Genomic DNA, 23,342 nt, shown 5'->3' on the forward strand with positions numbered 1-23,342 from the left:
GTCATTCCAACGTGCTTAACAACACAAATAGCGTTTTAATAATGAGATATTCTTGGTTACAAATAAAAGCAGATTAAAAAAAAAAAAAAAAAAAGTATTATTTTTTTCCCCATTTCTGCTAGGAAACGTGTAATTTTGATTCTTCCACCTTTGACCTATCCAAATTACACGCTCTAACAGTTCTTTATTGCAACATAGAACACTAACAGTTATTAAATAACAGAAGTTACTTTCCATCGCATTGTTCTTTTTCGGAAATACCCACGCGTAACAGGTTGAAATATTTCAACCACAAACACGAACAGATAGACAACTTGCAATGGTTTATTAGGCGGGGGAGTTGGTTTCGGTATCATAAATGTATCGGATATTGACGTCACTTGGGTGTGATACGATGTTACCTTGACATCGAATTTTGTAACCTACACGATTTTGACCCACTTTTGCCATTCCCCCACAAATGATACTACTTTGGAATGGACCCTACTACCCTTCCCGATGCAACAGGCCCGTATTGATTTTTCCCCAGTTTACAAATGATTATTTCTTCCCTTCTCTGAGAAACCATTTCCGGGAAATTTATGCCGTAATCGTTTTCATTTTTACCTAGAAATTTATCGTCGTGTTTTATGGCGTAATGATTGCCGGTTTCGAACAATGCAATTAAGGATTTCATTAGAAGTTACTTTGATTTAAGCAATCAATTAAGTGTGTAAGATCACAATAATGAAATAGACAATTTTGCGTAAAATATGATTTTCAGCAATCGTTTTATTTTTACCTGGTTTCTGCAGTTATCGTTTTCTTTATTACCGTTAAATTTATTGACGTAATGGCAATCGAGTAGTGTAATTAAGAATTCCATTAGGGTTAACTTTGATTTAAGTTATCAGTCAAATGAGAGATCGCAATACTGAAATAAATGATTTAGTAAAAATATGATTCTTTGTCAGTGATCGGTTCATTTTTTATCTCGCTTATTCTTTTTTATCAGAAAATTTATCGCAGTGTTTACTTACTTAAAGATTATGCCTATACAGATTACCGCTTTGAACTAAGTAATTTAAGGATTTTCTAAAAAAATTAACTGTAATTCCAGCAATCAATTAAGTTTAATATAGAAATCAAATAAACGATTTCTATTAAAAACATAACTATTTGACAAAGCATTAATAGAATAGATATTTTTTGTGTAATATATAGTTTATATAAATCAATAGTATAAAAAATGAAACACCTTAATAACTTTTGATCTAATGATTTGTTTGCAATGTATTTAAAATGCATGGATTTTGGATAAACGAGTATTACAATACTTTTTGATACTCTTACATAAATCTAGAACTATAGTGAAATGGGCAAAAAAGAAAACTTGCATTAAAAAGTCAAAACTTTCGACCGTTCTCTTGACTAAACTATTCGGACCTTATTTCGAGGATCAAGAGTCTAAATCCGCGGAAAAGAAGGCATGTTTATTAAAAGTAAGTTAGCTTTTGGTTTGATTTCGTAATACAAAACATCGTTAGCATAAATTAGTTAATCTACTCGGGATTAGTATTTCGAATCATTAAGATTGCACGAAAATTTGACCGCTAAATAATAAGTTATTAAGATGTTGTGTATCATTTTTTTCCCTTTAAGCCTTAATAAGCCTTGTACAAGTGTTTTATAAATATTAGGTCACGTCCTCCGAATCAGAACGATTTTTTTTTAAAGGGACAATAGTCAATAAAGTAAAAGGGTATAGCTAGATTCAATTACCGCCTTATTTAGAAATTGTAATTAACAACAACAAAAAAAAAATCAAAATCCATTAACTCAAGAAATAATTCTAAATGGATATTAAATACCGTCTCGTCACGAGAATCAATAGACAGAGTGCAATTCAACAAAACCGGTCAAACTTTTTTTACGGGCAATATCAGTAATAAACAATCACAATCCGAATTAACTAAATAAACGGGAATGGGTGGAACGATTATGCAGTTCGGATTGGTGTCCCATGCGAGAATATGCATCTCTTTAGAGCAACCCTAAAGTAGTCAAGGCAATCGAGATCCACCTAAAATTACTATTACTTTCGCATTTTTTATTTTGTTTATAGCCTTTAATTTTGTTATTTCTCTGGACTATTTTTACGTTTCGCCTTGGCACGTGCACCTGTAGAGAGAAATCGGAAAAGAAACTAGTTTTTCCCCTCGCAAGGTTTCATTCTTTAATTTTAAAACAGCTATCAGGAGATTTAAAGAAAAAAAGCCAAGTTCTTATCAGTTAAAGGGTAATAGTATAAGTTAGATATAAGTAGTGTTTCGCATTAGTGGGCGAGTAAAAGAATAATTCAGAATCATCATTCTTTGAGAGTTTTGATTTCATTCAAGGACATGCCCATTCATCCTAATACTATTTCTACTACAAAAATTTTTCTGATTATCCGTGGCTAAATAATACACGCTGGTCTGGAATCTTGTGGGTAAGAAGTGCAGCATTTAATACAATTTTAAATCAACAACAAGTATTTGTCAACAGCAGATTCTGTTCCTCGAAATTTTATAGCATCAGATTCTGTCCCAAGATATTTTATACACAGGAAATTTTGTCTACATGAAATTCCGTCGCATACTATTTTGTCCAAATAAGCTTCTGTTCCCATGATACGCGATAACCTACACATGAGAGTTTGTTAAATGATATTTTGATCACACTATGTTCTATTCCATGATATTTTGTCTACATGAGAAACTGTTCTATATTTTGTTCACATGAGATTCTGTTCCAGGACATTATGTCCACATGAGATCCTGTTGTATGATATTTTGTCCACATGATTCTGTTCCATTTTATTTTATCCTCGTGAAATTCTGTTCCATAATATTTTATCCTCAAGAAATTCTGTTCCAGGACAGTACGTCCACATGAGATCCTCTTCTATGATATTTTGTCCACATGATTCTGTTGCATAATATTTTATACTCATGAAATTCTGCTCCAGGACAATATGTCTTCTTGAGATTCTGTTCTATGATATTTTGTTCACATGATTCTGTTGCATAATATTTTATCCTCATGAAATTCTGTTCCAGGACAGTATGTTCACAAATCAGATCCTGTTCTTTGAGATATTTTGATATTTGACCTGCTTGAGATATTTTGTCCACATGATTCTGTTCCATAATATTTTATTCTCAAGAAATTCTGTTCCAGGACATTATGTCCACATGAGATCCTGTTCTATGATATTTTATTCTCATGAAATTCTATTGAGATATTTTGTCCACATGATTCTGTTCCATAATATTTTCGAACCCAGTTCACCTCATTGTAAGGTAAACGCTTTATCCCCTGGGCCACCACGGTTCTATGCCGGCACTTTGAACATTTACTAATTTACTTAAAAGTATCTGAATTCATTTTAAACAGCCAAAAATAAATCAGACTAATTGAACAATACAGATCAAGAAGGCAAAAACTTATTGAGAAGACCTTGGGCTGTCATAGGCTGTAGTGCCCAAGAAGAAGAACAATAAATAATATGTTTAATTAGCCTAAAAGTGTCTGGGCTAATTGATATAAGTCTAAAATCTATTAGGCATATTAGAAAAATATTGGAGACTATTCCGATTAACCTGACAAAATGGTTTGCTAAGAGCCAGATTTGTGGTTCAGGGGATACAGCACTGGTATTCCCAATTATGTGACCACATTTCGAATCCTAGAGATGCGATACGAATTCTGTTCCCGGCTGGCATCGATAGCGCTTAACTAAAATATCCTCAGTGGCGGACGGATCATGCCCTTGTCGTCTGGATAATTGTGAGAGATTTTCGTGGTTTCCCTCTCCATGTAACGCAAATGTGGGTTGATACTATGAAAAAGTCCTGCACGCAGGCTATTATGTCTCAATGCTTGATTCAGAAGTTCCCTTGTTTTCTGTGTCAAGGTCAAAATTAGAAGACTACAGAGTTGAACATCGAAAATCCGTAAGCCCAAAAATAGGTCAGCCGCTACGAAATTAAATAAAATTAACCTACGACCCACATTAATTTAAAACAAAATAAGAATGCATCAACTATGATAAAGTATTCCTACAACGTGTTAAAATATTAATCAACATAATATATATGTGCATTAAAATTTATTATCTTAATAACTTTATCCTATTATTTTAACGGTATGATTATTGTATCGCAAATAACGCCCAATAGATTATGTTTATATAGTTTAATTTAAACAGCTTAAGAAAAAACTACAAATTTTGCATTCAAAATCATTTAATGGGATTACAAAATTCGATGCTCGTAAATGAAATGGAATTTTATTTGTTTAATCCGAACATAAAATTTAAAAAGTTCAAGTAGTTTTGTTTCTTCTATTATTTTTTTTAAACTTGATAAATGGGTGAGGTACCACACCTTTCTCAGCATTTCCCAATATTAAAAAGAACAGGGAATGAAAAGGTGAAGGCCGAATTCAGTTTCAAGATCATGTCAAGAGATTGCCCTAGATTTTATATGGGTACGCCAAATAGCGATGCAAACGAAAAGTAATCGAAAGTTCTGCAATAAAAGGAAAATGTTCGCTAATTTTGATAAAAACGTGATACGATTTTAGATGTAAACAAATAAATGTTGTTTATATCCTTGTAATTTTGATCGCAATCCAGAAGACAAGGGAGCTCCTGGATCAGTACCCCAGTGGTATTGATATTTTTTTTTAAAAAAGGGAACATGGAAGACTTTGTGACCCGACGCATTTAACGAGCACCAGTCAAAATCTTCTACACTGGTAGTCTTCGGTCGGCTGGATTCTAACTCCCGTCCTCACAAACGCGAGTCCAGCTTCCTGCCAATCCTGGCCTAATTGGCCGTGATGGCTCAGGGGATAGAGCGCTCGCCTTCCAATGAGGCGAACCGGGTTCGAATCCCAGTCGATACGAATTCCGCATCCGGCTTGCACCGACCACAGTGCTGACGTGAAATATCCTCAGTGGTAGACGGATCATGGGTTAGAGTCCCCTTGCCGTCAGGCTAACCGTGGGAGGTTCTCGTGGTCTTCCTCTCCATGCAACGCAAATGCGAGTTATCTCAATCAAAAAGTCTTCCACGAAGGCAAATTTCTCCCAATACTCTATCCAGGAGTTCCCTTGTCTTCTGGATTGGATTCAAAATTACAAGGCTACGGAGTTGAACATTAGTAGTCGTAAACCCATAAAATTGGGTCGACTGTTCGACGACGGTTATAATATAAAATAAAATTATCCCGGCCTAAACGCTTCACTAATTTTATTTAACAACAAAACAGTTCATACTGATGTGGAAATCAATTTATATTAAAAACAAGAAGAAGAAAAAAAATCCATAAAAATCTGAAAAAATAATAAATCTCATTTTAGTACGATAAAGATTTTAACTACGTTTATCTTTTCCGTCAACAACCAACTGCAAGTTCCAGAACCCCTTCTTTTCTCAATTGATAAAAAACAGCCTGCTCCCTTCATGGAATAACCGGAACGAAATATAAAAGAGGCTCTACATCAAGGGATGGATACGAAAACACACCAGAGAAATTAAAAAAAATAAAACGATTTTTTTTCCTTCCATCTTGTTTATCAGTTGGGGAAAAGTAAAGAGTACTTCGCCCACAATTCCTGGCACTGTCCCAAGATTAAGTGTCAGCATTGGTTTTTGTTCTCGTAAGAAAATATCAACGGTTTAAGTGTCAAGCCGTAAAATAACATGAAAAATTAAGAGAATAGCTGTTTACATCCGGGAATTAGAGTAGCTTTTTTTTCGCAACTACATGCTTACAACTCTGTGGACCCAAAGTGAAGTGCGATGCACGTAGAAGGTATTCTCCCTCTACTATTTTTGCCACCGCGGTAGTATAAATAACAAGTAAATTATTTACCCTAGATAAATACCCATTCTTCTTTAAATTCGGTTGGTTACAAAACCACTATTATTTTTGAGGCGCACTCAATATTCATAAACATCGAACAGTTCATTTGTTTGTTTATAGTCACGTGTTTCATGTTTTCTTTGATAAACATTCTAGAAATTGGGTTCTTAATTATTCTTTTAAATAAGTAAAGAAACTTGTTAAATTAAATCGTCATTTTTGCATCGATTCAAATGAAAATTTCAATATGTTGATTAACAGTTTGATTTTAAATTTGAATTGAAAATCAAATTCCAATTTGAATTTCAACTCATAAAAATTTAATCACTCAATTGTTATATGTTATTTTGAATCAGTTTCCATGAATAAATGGGTTCAAATATTTTTATGAGTTGATTTGATAAAAATTGTCGATTCTAAGATTCAAATCAATTAAACTTATATCGACTATATGAAATTATTCTTTTTATTTGATGTATATGATAAGTTTTCTCCCTTCCACCCTACGACATTAAACGATATTATTCACAAAACTCATATCGTTTCTAACTGATTCTATAAATAATCGTAATAAATCGTAAGAGGGGTAAAACTTTAAAAAATATATATATATATATACAATATTTATCAAAATTTAATAAATATTTACTTTTTAAGTTTATAAAATATTTGAAACGTAAGATACAAATATTTTCCTAAACAAAATGATGAATTAAAAAAAGATTCTTTTTAAAAACTTTTTCGAAGGAAGCTTATTTCAGAAGCAGCAATTTTTTCCAAGTACTCCAATATAAGATTTTTTCTGTCGTAGTCCTATAAATAAGTGTAAGAATCACGCCTGCCATATTTGATGCGCTGCATATTTACAAATATAGAATTTTTTCATGTTCTGTCTAGCGTATACATTATATGCAAATAAGTTTATAGACCCAATGTGGAAATACAGACGATTTTTTTAGGCAAACGATTTCATTATTTTTACTCCGTAATTGCTCTTAAATCATACATTGCGAAAAGCAAACGATTTTTATCGGCAATTTTTTTCCGTGACACTTTAACGCACACACAAGCGATTGTCAAGTGAAGGATAGTAAAATCCAGGGCCTTGGAAATAAATCTTCACAGGTGGATAGCAAATCTATGCAAAATACTCTGCAAGGTGAAATGCGTAGAAAACTCCGGTCTTCTTTTATTGCAAAACCGAAACACTGTCAGATCAAAACATCTCCACTCAACTCGGCAGTTACGCAAGTGAATCTCTATCCGACCTTCGAAGCAATTTAAAAAAAAACGATTTTTTTTCTTTTCTTCTTTTCTTACATACATATGAAGTGAAGTAACTAAGGAAAATGACCTCGACTTTAGTTATTAAAACGAAAAAAGAGAGAAAGAAAAAGATAAGATAGAGTAGGAGGGAAATTCAAATGCGATAAGATGCGAAGGAGAGAAAATATGAGATTTTTAGCCTTCAGGAAGATTTTCAACACGGCTTGCGAAGAAGATTCATTAAAATTCATTACATTTAAAAAGAAAAAGTTTGCATCGGTGGGTTGCTTCCTAATATTATTCTTTTCTTTTAATGAGCAAAATACAAACTTTTAATGTTTAATGCACTTCTATTATATTTTTTAAGAAAAGGCAGACGATTTACTAAAAACAATTACATTTAAAGAGCTTAAGACCAAATGACATTTATTTCATTATTAATTACAATATAGCTATTAATCTTCATTATATTTTGTTTCACTCCAATATCGCTATCATGCAAAATTTTAATACGGCTATTTTTGTTTGTTGGAAGCAATATTAAAAAGAAAAACTATTAATGTTCAATACATTTTGCCCGCTAAAAAATTTTTTATTTTTTTTTTTAAATTATTTATTAAAACCCGTCACATTAAAACACAACAATACTATTTGACATCTTTAATTTTTTAATGAAAACAATGAGCACATATATTATTTGATATGAGCATATTAAATTGTTTTGTATTTTTTTAGAATTGTAAAAATAGAATAAAACTAGCAAAAATTTCTTTTAGGCCAATTTAAACTGTTAACAGTCAATTTATAACCTGAATTAACAATATTTCCACAAAGCTGTTATTTAAGCCTAACTATCTGGAACACAGAATACCATACAGAACATTGAAGAAAAAAGTAGTTCTGTTCATTATCAGGTAAGATAATGAAAATAAAAATCACGAAAATAAAAATCACGTTTGTACAAAATAAAACGCTCATAATTCGAAGATTAATTGCTGTTAACATTAACACTTTCTAGCAAAACAACAAACACTCCTTCCTAAATGAAAAAAAAATTCGGAAATAAATTTTATTTTAAGAATTATTAAAATAAAGATAGCAAAAAAAAATTTTTTTAAGCTAATTTAACTGTTAATAGGCAGTTTATAACCTGAATTAACAATATATACCTATAGCTGTTATTTGAACTTAACTTTGCGGAACAGAGAACGTCTTACAGAACATTCAAGAGAAAAGTAATTCTGTTCATTATCAGGTGTAAGCTATAAAGGAAAACGCTTATAAGCCGAAGATTAATTGCAGTTAAAATTAACACTTCCTAGAAGAAATTAGGCAAGACTTTCCGAACATGCTTCGCTTCACATTATGTGTACCCTGAAATGATTAAGGAAAGCGCACGGTTTAAAGAATCGTTTGGGGAAAGATTTTTTTTTTCCAAACAAAAACTAAAAAAAAAACGGTGTTTTAATTGTCGAAGAATAATTTGTTTTGAGCACGATAGTTTCGTTGGGAGAGCAGAAAATTCTATTATGAAATAAAAGTTATCGTTTGCACTAAGAGAATGTTTATCAGTGGAAAGGTTCAAATGAAATTTCGTCATGTTTTTTGGCATAAAAAGCAATTTGTCCTTTACTAAACTGACTTTTCTTTAAAAAAAAATACTAGGAATAAATTTAAAGAATCGAAATGCATTTTTAATTCTTGCTAATAGCGTTTTGAATTGTTAAATAAAGCTCTAAATTAAAAATCGAACATGAATTTTTCTCACGGGAAATTAAATGGAAAATTTGAATGCAATTAATTACCAAAGAATGAAATAAAAAAAGAGGAAGACCTAAAAATAACCACTTGCCACGATGCTAATCAACGCAAAAAAAAAAGTGGCGACTTATATTAAATAAACAACCGGTCACGATTTCCCATCGTTTTTTTCTTCTTTCTTTGCTTTTTTTTTTCTTTCTAAACTTTTTATAGCCGTTGATTATTTCGATTATTTTTTAAAAAGAAAAATAATTTACTCCAGGCAAAAAAAAAAAAAATCATTAAGTGGCTATTAAAGGAAAAGGACCAATCGATATGGGTCATCAACTCATAATGTTTGAGAAAACAGTGACAGTGTAAGCCGGGAACAGAATTCGGACAAATCAGTCACCTCTGAGATCCGAACCTGTGTCAATTGTTTGTGAAGCGAGCTCTCTATCCCCAGAGCCACCGCTCCAAAAATAATTTAACAAAACCCTGCAATTAATACCTTTCTTTTGGGAGCTGGAAACGCATCATCTGCAGCAAAGGATGAGGAAGCATCGGAATCTATTCCTTCATCTGTTTGGCCATCCATCATAGGGGGGGAAGGTGTGGCACGTGTGGATCCCCCTCCACCCGAACAATAGCTGGATGCTCCCGAACTGCTGGCAACAGCCGAAGGTGACCATCCTACAAAAAAAAATTTAAACATTTTAATATATATATATAATATTGCAATAAAACAATGAATTTTTGAAATAAGATTACTAACACTTGCTAATAACAATATCGATAGTTAGCAATATTGATGTAATTGAAGAGTTAATGGAAAGAAAATACTGCGTGAAATTTGGAAAAAAATCAAACTTTCGAACAATGTTATTGTCTGCTTATTATTAATTTATTTCGCCAAATCTTTAAACATGGTGTTTTTTTTCTGTATTTGTTAACTACTTTCCGGATTTTCTATATGTCTTACTGATTTCGTCTAATTAACTAAAACATTATTTAAAATCTTTTATGACTAAGTCCCTCCAAATAAGATACCCCCAAGAATATAGCGTTTAAAATACAGTAAAATTATTATTATGCAGAACAAGAACATTAAAGGTTTATTAAATGATAAAAATTTCTTTAATTAAAAATACATTTAAAAAAAAATACATTTAAAAAATATATATTTTTTAAAAAAAATTATTAAAAAAATCATCAAGTATACCGGTACAATGTAATATTTTTTATATATTTATCCCCCACTATAGTAATGCTTTAAACATATATAACACCATTTTGTACTGTAAGATTTTATCCCCCACTCTAATAATGCTTTAAACATATATAACACCATTTTTACTACAAGATTTTATTCCCCACATTAGTAATGCTTTAAACATATATAACACCATTTTGTATTGCAAGATTTTATCCCCCACTATAGTAATGCTTTAAACGTGTACAACACCATTTTGTATTGTAAGATTTTATCCCCCACTATAGTAATGCTTTAAACGTATATAACACCATTTTGTATTGTAAGATTTTATCCCCCACTATAGTAATGCTTTAAACACAAAATTGTTCGGCTGTTCAACGACGCTTATAAAATAAAATATAAAAAAACTAATAAAGTAAAGTCATCGGAAATAACAAAATAAACACTGCGAAAAAAAACCGAAACTTTTCTAAATATATGAGGCAGCTAACAGTGCACGTAATTTTCAAAAATGTTTCTGAATATTTCGGAAATCTCTGAAACGGCGTCAATGCGATTCAGTTTCGCACTTTTCAGATTTTCTGAAACGCTTTTTGTGGAGTCAAAATTTGTTTCAGAATTTTTTTTACATTGCAATAATAAATTTAAAGAATTTAATTATTTTAGTTTTATTAATTGTGTCGGTCTTTCAGTTTTGTGAAGGATTTCGTAGTGTTGTATTGATTGCGTACTTTTTTCCACACCGTACGAAGAACAGGTATTCAACAAGTTGAATGAATAAAAAGAAAAATCTAAACAATAGCTAGTTATTTGAAGTACAAATAGCGACGAAACTTTCGTCCCGATCCTAACAGGTTAATGATCCTATACATATAATTTTACAGAAGATATCTAATTTGCATCATTACAAAAGACAGCTCTATGTTTTCGGTCAAAGAGGCTATCGTTTTGTGGCTTAATCATCATTCGAATACTTCCTAGGAAAAAAAAACTATCGCCGGACCCTTATTAATATGTATTTGACCCCATTGTTATGGTCCACTTCACCGACATCAGACATTTATTAGACCAATAGATCTCGGACATTCACTCAAAACTGTCACTGAAAATGTCGCAATGATTGAATCAGAGTTAAATAAAAATAGTGTGTTTTTAATTAGTCATTACGCAATGAAAGGTATATAGTACTGATTAATTAAAAAAAAACTAAAATTGACAAATTAAATAAATAGTATGTGTTGGTTAATTAAAAAAAACTAAATAACTTGATCCAACACGTCTAACAGTTTAGAAATGCGCATATTCCAAAAGAGAGACTGATTCCATAATAACAAAAATCACACTGAAAAAAAATTATGGTCAAAACTACCGAGACCAGCATGGTAAAATTTACCATATTTCTAGCTCTATAATTTTTATCTAAGTGTTTTTGGTAACGATTTTAGAAGCATTTACAATAAAATATATGGTTTCATAATATGTGGTAAAATTTGCTAAATGTGATAAAATTCATATTTTATCATGTTTAATTCAAGCATGGACTAAAAATTATTTATTCGGTTAAATTTACTTATCAGTTTTGTATATTTTACTAAATTAAAAAATTGCAATAAATTAAGTGATGTAATAATAATAACAATCATTACAAAATTACATTAAATGTGTGGTAATAGGAACTATTCATTTTAAAAACCAGAATTTCAGGTAAACAGTTAACATATGAACGGAAAAATTACCAAATTAATGGTTTAAATATTTTAATTTTATTAACTAGAATTATGTTTTTTTTTTCTTCTTTTTTTTTAAAAATACCAGAAATGTTATTGCTATGCCGTACGGTAATTATACTTGAATTTTTTTTTTATCTCCGTGGAGTATCACTTAATATTAAACACAATTTTTAAAAAAAATTCTAAAAGAAAGGAGTAGATTGTTTCTTTTTAACTAAGTTTTAAAATAATTCCATTTAGTAGATAGAACTCATGCGAAAAGCTCCAGGGATTCTTTCCACTTGTACCACTTTTCTTAACCCCTTTCCACTATTAACCCAGTTCGCAATGCAAGTTACAGCTTCTAGTATATTCGCCGTTGTTGAACTAAAAGCTAAACAACCATTAAACTTCTTTTGAATGAATAAGTTTATTTAGTAAAATAAGGAAATCAGAAATAAGAGCGTTGTACCCGGAAATTTTCGAGCTTTTTTTTTCGAAAACTTCACAAAACTGAAAGTAATTTTCTAAAATAGGATTTTCGGAATAAATAGCTTAACTTTTTTTTGTTAAGAATATAATAGGAGATAAGAGTGTTTAGAAGCTTTTTGTAACTGCCACCATTAAATTTAATTATACAGCGATGCAAAAAGGCGATAAGTATTATTCAAAAGAAAGAGCGGCTGTTTTTTGTCAGCTTTAAATTTCTACAGAACATAAATTTTGCAGGGGATAAATTGATTTTTCGTTTAAAATGTGAGTGAACAATGTATCGAAGAGAAATAAAAACTTGAAACCTTTCTGCTAAAATATTTCGCACTCTTTTAACAGTATTTACTATCAAAACTTCGTTTATTTCACTCTTAAAAATAAAAAAAAATAAAAAAAATAATAATAACTTTATCAGCCATACCTATGGATTAATAATTTTTTAAACTATCTAAAAGATCTAAAGAAAATAATTATAATTTAAATTCTAGAGAAAATAATTTAGTTAAGCTTTAGAGTCAGCTGATTTTTATTTAAAATGAAAATTTAATTGGAAAAAAAAACTAATATGTATAAAAAAAAAACCTCATGAGATTTTCAGACATAAAACAGAAGGAAAAAAAATGGAAAACCGAAATGAAAAAAAAAATATTTTAACAGACAAACCGTCAATTTTACATTTTTAAAAGCGAAATTGAAATCAAGTAATAATCGTTTGAAAGGAGGATATCAATAAAGATTATCCAAGCGATTATTTTATTCTCTTTTTTTTATCGGTCACTCTCAATTTGAGATAGTTATCTCAAAGGATCTAGGAAGTAACCAAAATAAGGGAAAGGACCTGCAAAATAAAGATAAATTTCTATTTATTTTCAAACTCCTCTCGCTCTGATTGTGACCGTAACGTTCGTGTCAGTTTGCAATTTTTTTTGTAGTTGACTATCCGATAATTTCTCGTCTGTTCTTCTTTTTAGAACTTAATCAAGGAGAAAATCAGCGCGAATAGAAATAAAAAAAAATCGTCTGTTCTACTTTTACTATTTCAAATGGAAAGTATTTTTTTTCTTCCTTTTTTCCTTTAAAATAACCTTATTTTACCTTTAAAAAAGAATGAATGTTGTGCCACGTTTTTGAAAGCATGGGTGAAAAAATAAGTTTTTTAAATAAGATACCTGAATCGAATCAAACTTTCTAAAAGGTAACTTAGGCACAATGTAAAAAATATTATTATACATTTGGCGAACATATAGTTCAAATTGTCTGCGAGTATGAATATTAAATTAAGTCACATTTATTATTAATTAAATGAAGATATTACGATTTATTTTGAACAAAATTATCGTTCAGTTGAAAAGCCTATTAAGGTAACAGCAAATTTGCACAATATTCTGGTTCGAAGTACTGATACTGGTAAATACCGATAATATGAGTCAAACTAGATGCAATTTTATTAAAACTTCAAAAAGTGTACATGTAATTTGCGGGATATAATGGTTTCGACTTGATCTAATTTTTAGAAAATGTGAATGTAATTTGAAAGTTTTTTTTCCCAAATTTAAAAAGTGTGAATGTAGTTTGCACGATATAATGGTTCTAAATTGAATTAATTTTCATAAATTGGGAATGTAATTTGAACCACATGATATAATTGTTCAAGGTACTGATATTACAATTCTTTCTTGAACGAATTTCCCTTTGTCAAAAGTAATTAGCACGATATAGTGCTTCAAGCTTGAAGCAATTTTTTACTGAGTGTAGAAAGCATGAATGTAATTTGCACGACATAATGTTCCAAAGCATCGATATTACAGTTCATACTTCGACGAATTTTCCCGAGTATAAAAAGTGCGAATGTAATTAGAACGATATAGTGCTTCAAACTTGAAACAATTTTTTCCAGAGTGTAGAAAATGTTAATGTAATTTGCAGGATATAGAGCTTCAAACTTAAAGCAATTTTTTTTCCAGAGTGTAGAAATTGTGAATGTAATTTGCATAATATAGAGCTTCAAACTTAAGCCAATTGTTTCGAGAGTGTAGAAAGCATGAATGTAATTTGCAGGATATGATGTTCCAAAGAAAGCATCGATACTACAGTTCATACTTAAACGAATTTTCCTGAGTATAAAAAGTAGTGTGAATGTAATTTGTAAGATATAGTGCTTCAAACTTGAAGCAATTTTTTCCAGAGTGTAGAAACTGCGAATGGAATTTGCACGATATAGAGCTTCAAACTTAAAGCAATTTTTTCCAGAGTGTAGAAAAAGTGAATGTAATTTGTAGGATACGAAGCTCCAAAGCATCGATATTACTTGGACTTCATACTTGGACGAATTTTTCTGAGTATAAAAAGTGTGAATGTAATTTGCACGATATAGTGCTTCAAACTTGAAACAATTTTTTTCAGAGTATAGAAAATATGCATGTTACTTGCAGGATATAGTGTTCTAAAGCATTGATCAAGTTTTTTTTTGGATGTGTGAATGTAATTTGGACGATATCATATAATGGTCCCAACACCGATATTCCGGAACAATTTCCCTGATAGTAGAAAAAAAAATGCTTCTAACTTGAATTTTTTCAAGTGTGTAGAAAGTGTAAACGTATTGGTTCATGCTTAAATTAATTTTTTATAAACTTTGGAAATTGCAATCACAATTAGAAGAATATATTGCCCCTAAATACAGATATTATAGTTCGAGCTCGCACCAATTTTCAAAAAAAGTAGAAAATAAGGATGCAGTTTGAACGATATTATCGCTCTAAGCACCGATATTTATGATGCAAATTTCAGCCGATCATATTAAGATAAAAACAACCATGTAAATTATACAGCGCGCATGTAAATTAAGGTTGTTGAATCTTGTTCACAAAAAAATAACTGATTTCTTTTATTTGAACAATAAAAGCTTATCGATCGATTTTTAATAATATAAACATCTGGCAAATAATGACCTTGATCTGTATCTAGTATTATGAATATTAGACAACACGGATATACAACGAACTTCAACCATTCCAAACAATAATTAAATTTTCTCTTTATTTTTAAAGTGTTGTTAAACAGAATTCATACCAGTGTAATTTTAAATTCTTTAAAGATTATTATAATGAGACTATAAATACAAATATATGTATAAAAAAAAGAAGGGGTAGTGCTGGTATTTAAAGATTACAAAACCAGCTGTGATTGCTTTAAGGCACTTCGATCTAAACATATCTTAGCTGATTAAATAACATTTCAGCTGATATAAACACCTGTTAAGATTGCGGAACTATACATGCGGAGTGACGTATTTTCTGAACTGTCGATCTGAACATTCCTTTTAACAAATATTAATTACAATTATAGATGCGTAGATGTAACATGTGCGCTATATCACAGTACTATTGTACTATACTTAAAATATTATACCTACTATACCTGGTAATATACTATCAATACTTAAAAAAATATGTTAAAAGAAATATATAAAAAAAAATTTTCCAAGTCAGATATTTTTCATTAATTATAAATACATTATAATAGATTTTATTTATAATCAAATTATTTACCTTATATAATTATATAATAAGTTATATGAATGACACAAACAATAATAATATGAAAAATATTTTTTTTAATTATAAATATTTTGCAAATTATGTTTAATTTACAAATTATTAATATTTATTTATTAGGGTTTATAATGATTAAAATTATAAGCCCTATATCAAATTTAATATTCATTAATTATAAATACATTATTATAGATTTTATTTATAATCAAATTATTTACTTTATATAATTATGTAATAAGTTATTTGACACAAACAATAATAATATGAAAAATATTTTTTTAATTTTAAATGTTTTTCTAATTATGTTTAATTTGCAAATTATTAATAATTATTACACATTATTAATAATATTTTTTTAATCATAAATGTTTTGCAAATTACGTTTAATTTACAAATTATTAATATTTATTAAACATCATTAATATTTTGAATCTTACGTTAAATATTGGAAATATTGTAAATTTTCATGATAAAAATTGATAAATATGATAAATTTTATATAGGGCTTATAATGATTACAATTACGATAGATTTATTTTATAAAATTTGTTATAATTATTAAATTATTATGATAAATTTTATTACAAAATTTATCATTATTGATACTTATAAGGATAAAATTGATTACAATAATAAGAAATATTAGTAAAGAAATTTTATTAACCCATTTAAAAAAATCTTATAGCTCTGAATACCTAACCTTCTATATACCTTTAACAAATCTTTAATGTACATAATACCCTATACTTATCTTTTAAGTACCTAATACTTTTCACAGACCTTTTATATATTTTAGCATACCTTAAGTCCTTATATCATTTTTTACATGGTTTTAACTTTCAAGTACCTGATACAATTTACATTTCTTAGAATATTAAACATCTTACATAACTTTCACAAATTTTTTATGTACCTAACACCATTTATATACCTTTTACATAATTTATACACTTTTTACAAATCATTTAAGTGTGTATATTTTTAAATACTTTTTACAAAGGATAAACGTACTTTATACCTTTTATATAATACCAAATATAATTATTTATTTATGCATTTATAAAATCCTATTATAACATTGAATACAATTGAATAAACTAATAATAAAGTTTATTTTAAACGCTTTTCGAATCAGCTAAATCATCGACCCCAAACATTCAAATAGTTTATTAACCCTTTAATATATTCATCAACAATACAGTGTCCCGAACTGAATTTTCTATTGAACAAACCCAACCTATCTACAAAGCTAGAGGAACAAAAAAACTTTATCACGCGAACAGATGTAATATCGATAATGCGACGAAAATAATAATGCCTAATACAATAATTGCAATAAAAAAAATGCGGCAGGTGTATAATTTTACTAGCAAATGCGATTTATATTCAAATTTTTTTTTCTAGAACGGCGATATGAGGTGGTTTCAAGAGTTGACTAAGGGTGTTGCTTTTCTTTCGCCAAAGAAAATAGAAACGCTACAGTTTGAGTGTTTTTATTCGAAGTAAACATTTAGTTATCGACTACATATATACTGGGCTATAAAACGAAAAAATATTTTAAATATTTAAAAAAATTATCAAACTTTTATAAATAGTCGCCAATTTGGCGAGGTTTTGTCATTTACGGGGAAATTAACGGGTAATTCTCAATTTCTGCTTATTATGAGCTTAATTTATACAGTGATAATATAATGTTTAAAAGTTACACAACAAACGGTTTCTTATATATAATTCTGTTTCTTCATAATGAAATTTTGTCTCATTTCATAATTTGCAAAACAATAAACTTTCTAGAGGAAGAATATACTTAATCTTACAGTATATAACGTTTTATTAACCAATAATACAACGTTTTTTAAACCAATAATGTAACGTTTTTTTAACCAATAATATAGCACGTTATTAGTTTTAAAAAAAATCTTACTTCACATGATGTTAGATACTTCGATTAAAGTTGGATTATATATCGAGGAAAACTGATAGTATTTAGAAATCGCGATAACGACATTTTAAAAAGTATTTTTAGAACATATCATGAAAACAACATCTTACGATAAACATCAAATATATATATATCATAAATTATCGATAATGGTGATATCAGGATCATTTTCGACAGCGATAGATACGATAATGTAAGAATATAATGAGTGATTTGAAAAAAAATTACTAAAATTTCAGCAATTATTGTACTATACATCATTATTTTGGACGTTAATTTTTCTATTAAAATTATGAGATTTTTGACGAAATGTGAACTCTCAAACATTTGACATAACTTTTTCCTCTCTTGGGTGTATTCTGGAAGTTCTCAATAATTTCAAATCCTAATTATTGAAATTAGGTAATTTTTGACGAAATGTGAACTCTTAAACATTTGATTAAAACTCTTTCCTCATTCGGGAGCATTCTGAAAGTTCTTAGTAATTTCAACTCTAATTAGTGAAATTAATTGATTTTTGGTGAAATGTGAACAAAAACATACCTCTCTTCTGGAAGTTTCCAATGATTTCATTTTAGAAGCGTTTTCACTATATGACGGGATGATACAGAGGTTAACGAGTTCTCCTGATTAACAGATTTCTCGGGTTCAACACTTGGCTTTGACGGGTTGTCCATCTTATTACTCATACATCTTATGTTTAACGGTGTATTGCCTAATCACCTAATCAATTATGTTAATCGACAGGAAAAATTAGGCATAAAATTGTTTACAAAATTCAACAAGTGAAGATTAATATTTCACCAATTCGTCGATATAATCGCTCTAAACTTTTCCTTGGAGAAGGTTTCGTCAAAAAAAAATTTTCTTTTGTTACAGAGACTAGTAACATGTTTAATAAAATATTTTATGATCCTTGTTAACGTTTCCGTCATCTACTTGAATTATAAGCAAATTTGTCGATAAATTTAAACCCTTTTAGGAAAAAGGAAAAAGAGAGCTGTAAGCAAGGGTTTAAATTTAGCAAAACAACAGAAACGTATTTATAATCTCAGTATTACTTATGACCCTTCGGAAGTAATTACAAAGTTCATAGCATATTAGAATCAGCCGTCTAGTTTGTAACAATAATAGAGTCGTTGGCCCCAGGGGAAAGGGGGAGAAGATTCAAGGATTCTCCGAAGATCGTCATTACGAACGATAAACTTCTACGAAATAAATCCAGACTGAAATTAAAAACGATGAACAGAACACCACGCCAACGATAGACACCATAGGAGTGAATTTGAAATCGTTTTAATAATTAATCTTGTTTTGCTAGTTCATCGTTCGTAATTATAACTTGGCCCTTGCTTAATTATCAATTCTATGAACAATGAGTGTTTAATCCGTATGGAAATCAGAGTTCTAATAAGTAATTCCAATCGGTCGTTTACACGCGAGCATGCAAATGCAAGGAAAGTGCGAAATTATGCTAATATGATTATAAAATTAATAAAAGTGTTAAAACCATTTTATTAATTTTGAATAAATGTTATTGATGAAGATAATAATTTTAATAGCAAAAATATTTTTTAAGAAAATAATATCCAATAAATTGATTGATTCGCTATAGATTTTTTAGGGATGGAGTTTTTTGAACTTGATGTAGCTTAATTTTTGGCATAAACTTAGTGATATATTATTTAATAATCAGTGTAATTCTTTTAAATTTCAGTTAAATTCTATTTCGAAATTTGTAATTGTATTGCATTGATTTGTATAATTCTATAATAATAATTGAATTGTATTAAACAAAATATGTAGTCGTATAAATTTGTATTTGTATAATTTTTTTTAATTCTTTTGATTTCACTAATAGCTTAAATAATAACTTGTAAGTACAAAAATAGCTGTTGTAACTGTTAGTGCGCGATTTTTTGTACCTTCCAAATCATTCATATAGTATGTAATTATAACTATTTAAATTAATAGGTATAACGGTACATTTTTAAGAATGGTTCGAGAAAAAAGCTATTATTATTACTCGAATGTGACAAGTATTTTTAGGAATTTATTTCCTTTAAAATTCATCATAAGAAACTCGTTTCTCAAGGGTGGTTTAAATGACAAAGTGGCTTTTTTAATTTTTCAATCAGACTAAATCGTAATCTTTAGAAATAAGAAAAAGACAAATCTGACAAACTAATTCCTAACTTCTATTTAATAAATACTTCATTAAATACAGTTATAAGAACAATTCAGTTTTTAGCTCTTTTTAAACATTTTAGTTCTCGCCCATAAACTATTTCAAGTACTAAAACAAAAACCTTCCAAACTGGATTTTTTACGATCTAAATGATTTCATATAATTTTACTTAGTATAAAAAATTTGATTGCAAATAAAGAAGCTCGAATATTAATGGGTCAAGGAATTCAATAAAAATATTTTTTTTTTCAAATCTGCAGACCTATATTATTGTAGAAAAAAATCATGTACATGAACTAGTTCATTGTTGACATAAAAATTATTAAAAAAAAATTTCTATGAGTTGTTGGATGTGGGCTAAAAATAGCTGTACTTAGGTTGTAAGTAAAAAAATATTTTCTAAAGACAATCTATTTTTTTATCTTTGAACAGCGGACCCAATTTTTGGGTTTACGACTACTAATGTTCAACTCCGTAGCCTTGCAATTTTGAACCCGATCCAGAAGACAAGGGAACTCCTGGATGAAGTATTATTTGTTGCTGTTTATTTTATTAATTCAGATATGAATAGATTTTAAGTTTAATTTAGATATCAATAGATTTTAAAATGAATAAATAAAGACAAAAGTTTACAAGTTTCTTTCTCTTAAAAAAATTAAATTACCTAAGGTATTTAATAAAATCATGAGGTATTTAGTATTATCAATCTAAATTTTCAGTTTTTTTCAATTGTTATTTTATTATAAATTTCTTATTTTTTATTGAAATCAAGACGACATGCACTTAAATAGATTTTTTTACAAGAATCAATTAAAAAAATCTTAACTAACAGTACTCCGAATTCAAAAATAATAAACAAATATACTTTTGTTTTAATGTTTCGTTTTTAAATAATGAGCGACAAACGATTTTATAAATAGAACAAAAACAGAAACACATAAATATCCAAGGCAGTCACTTAACTATCCTTAAGAGCCTTGTTATCAGATGTAAAACAGTTGACAAGTTAAAAGTTCAACGAGAATCATGGCTTTTAACGACCTTTAGAGAAAAAGGTATTAAAAAGATGGTCGGAATATATTAAAACGCAATCACATAATACTGGGTCAATATCAGGACATTGACTCGCTCTTAAAGGTAAGTTTCCCATTTAAAAAAACGTAGGTTAAGATGCAAAAGACGACCTGCTTAAAATGGAAATGAAAGACAGTGTTAGCAAGGACATTTTTTATTATTTTCTTGTTTCTATTAGCTGATTTATCATTTCGGTCATGGCTTTGTACGAGGTTGCATTCGTTACAAATAATTGCTATTTGTAAATACAATGTAACACATTCAGTGAAAAATATCGATGCAACAATAAGCTTTATCAATCACAATCATCCTTGGCTAACGTCAGGATGATTGTAAGCCATTTTGAAACAAAATGGCTTCATGATTGGTTTATGCATTTTTTTTAATTAGCCAATGAAATAACGAGGGAAAAAAACTTAGAAGTAAAATCCTTTAATGATTAATGTTGGTAATTTTATAAAAATATTTCAAAATGGTTTCATGATTGGTTTATGATTTTTTTTTAATTAGCCAATGAAATAACGAGGAAAAAAAACTTAAAAGTAAAATGCTTTAATGATTAATGTTGGTTACTTTATAAAAATATTTCAAAATGGTTTCATGATTAGTTTATGATTTTTTTATTAATTAGCCAAATTAACCATGTTAAAACAAATTATTCAAATGAATGCTTTAAGTTTTTAAAAAAAACTTAATGCCAAGATTTGATTATATAAATTATAAATGAATCTTTTTAAAACAAAATTATTTAAATTGATTATTATTTAAATTGATTTTGATTGTTAAAAAATTTAATTACAAGTTTTCAAAATTATAAATCAAATATTTTAAAACAAAATAATTAAATGATTGAAAAGAAATTAAAAAATCAAAAAATTTATGGTCAAGTTTTTTAAAATATTATAACTATAATAAAATAATATAACTATTAATTTTTTATTTAAATTAATAGTTATATTTAAAGTTATATTTAAAATAATTAAGTTAATGTAAAGTTAAATAGTTAAATTATATTTAAAATAATATAACTATTTTAAAAAAAGTCATTCAAATAATTGTTTTAGATTTTTCTAAAAAAATAATTCTAAAATTTCAAATATAAAAGTAAATTTTTGTTAAAACAAAATATTTAAATAAATAGTTTTGGTTATTTAAAATTAGTTAAATCCGAAGTTTTAATAAATAAAAATAATTTTTTTTAAAATAAAAATGGTCAAATTTAAATGGTTCATTTTGTTCGCTTAAAAAAATTAACACCACATTTTTAAAATTCTAAACCAATCATTTCAGAACACAATGTTTAAATGATTTATTTAAAATATTTTGTCAAAAAATAGCTTTTAATATTTTAATTTTCAAATCCAAGTAACTCATAGGAGACAATAAGTGTTTAATCATTAATTCAGGTCCAAATTATTAGACGCACTATAAGATACTATGTAAAATCTTAATTATCAGATGATACTATACGGCAATATTCTTTTGACGCGGCTGAAACCGGTTTGTACTTGTTTATGTTCGTGTATCAATTGGTTAACAATGCAATGCAATACTTTAAGAATAAAAACAAATAAGAAGTATGTAAAGAATCTCTTGCACCCATTACACGTATGTTTAAATATAAAAGTATTGCATATAAATTAGTGCAAAACATGTCATTATTAAAACACTACCATGAGTCTAATAATTTGGTCTAATTATTACAATATGCTAATATAATAATTATTCTATATTTATATAATATATCGTCTAATTTATCCAATCATCGAATTTATATTATATATCGTCTAATTTAACCAATTGATACACGAAAGTAAACAAGTACAAACCGGTTTCAGTCGCGTAAAAACAATAAAGCTGTATAGTATCACCTGATAATTAAGATTTCACATAGAATCTTATACAGGGTGCGTAGCCAAAACTTTCAGTAAAAAAAATAAGCACCTTTTAAGTACTTTTTAAGCACTCAACAATATTTTTAAGCATTTTATTTATTAACAAAAGTACAAAATAATTTTTAAAGACTCTACATCAGGGGTGTCAAACTCGCGGCCCAAGATGCACATGTTTGTGGCCCAGTCAATATATCCGACGCAAAGTAAAAATAAATTAGAAATGTGAATTAGAAAGGAAACTAGCATATGAAATTATAATATACTTTATTTATAAACTATACGGATCATTTTAAATTGTACGCGCAAAAATGTAAAATTCCAACTGGCTTGCGGCACCTGCCATTCCAGGGATACTGCATCATATCAAA

The 23,342-nt window shown here is 28.5% G+C and overlaps 1 protein-coding gene across 4 annotated transcripts in view; it reads right to left on the reverse strand.

Moving 5' to 3' along the window:
- Window positions 1-23,342, reverse strand: part of Glut4EF (Glucose transporter 4 enhancer factor) — a 111,021-nt gene that overhangs the window by 19,820 nt on the left and 67,859 nt on the right. For all 4 annotated transcript variants that reach the window (XR_015433203.1, XR_015433204.1, XM_071182765.2 and 1 more), the window contains exon 3: window positions 9,413-9,594. Coding sequence is in view for 2 of the 4 variants with exons in the window: in XM_071182765.2 (XP_071038866.1) it covers window positions 9,413-9,594 (182 nt within the window). In the remaining 2 variants the exon portion in view is untranslated. The remainder of the gene's footprint in view (window positions 1-9,412; window positions 9,595-23,342) is intronic.

Source organism: Parasteatoda tepidariorum, chromosome 4 (genome assembly GCF_982258835.1).
Source record: "Parasteatoda tepidariorum strain Cologne lab strain chromosome 4, Ptep-v5.0, whole genome shotgun sequence".
NCBI lineage: Eukaryota > Metazoa > Arthropoda > Arachnida > Araneae > Theridiidae > Parasteatoda > Parasteatoda tepidariorum.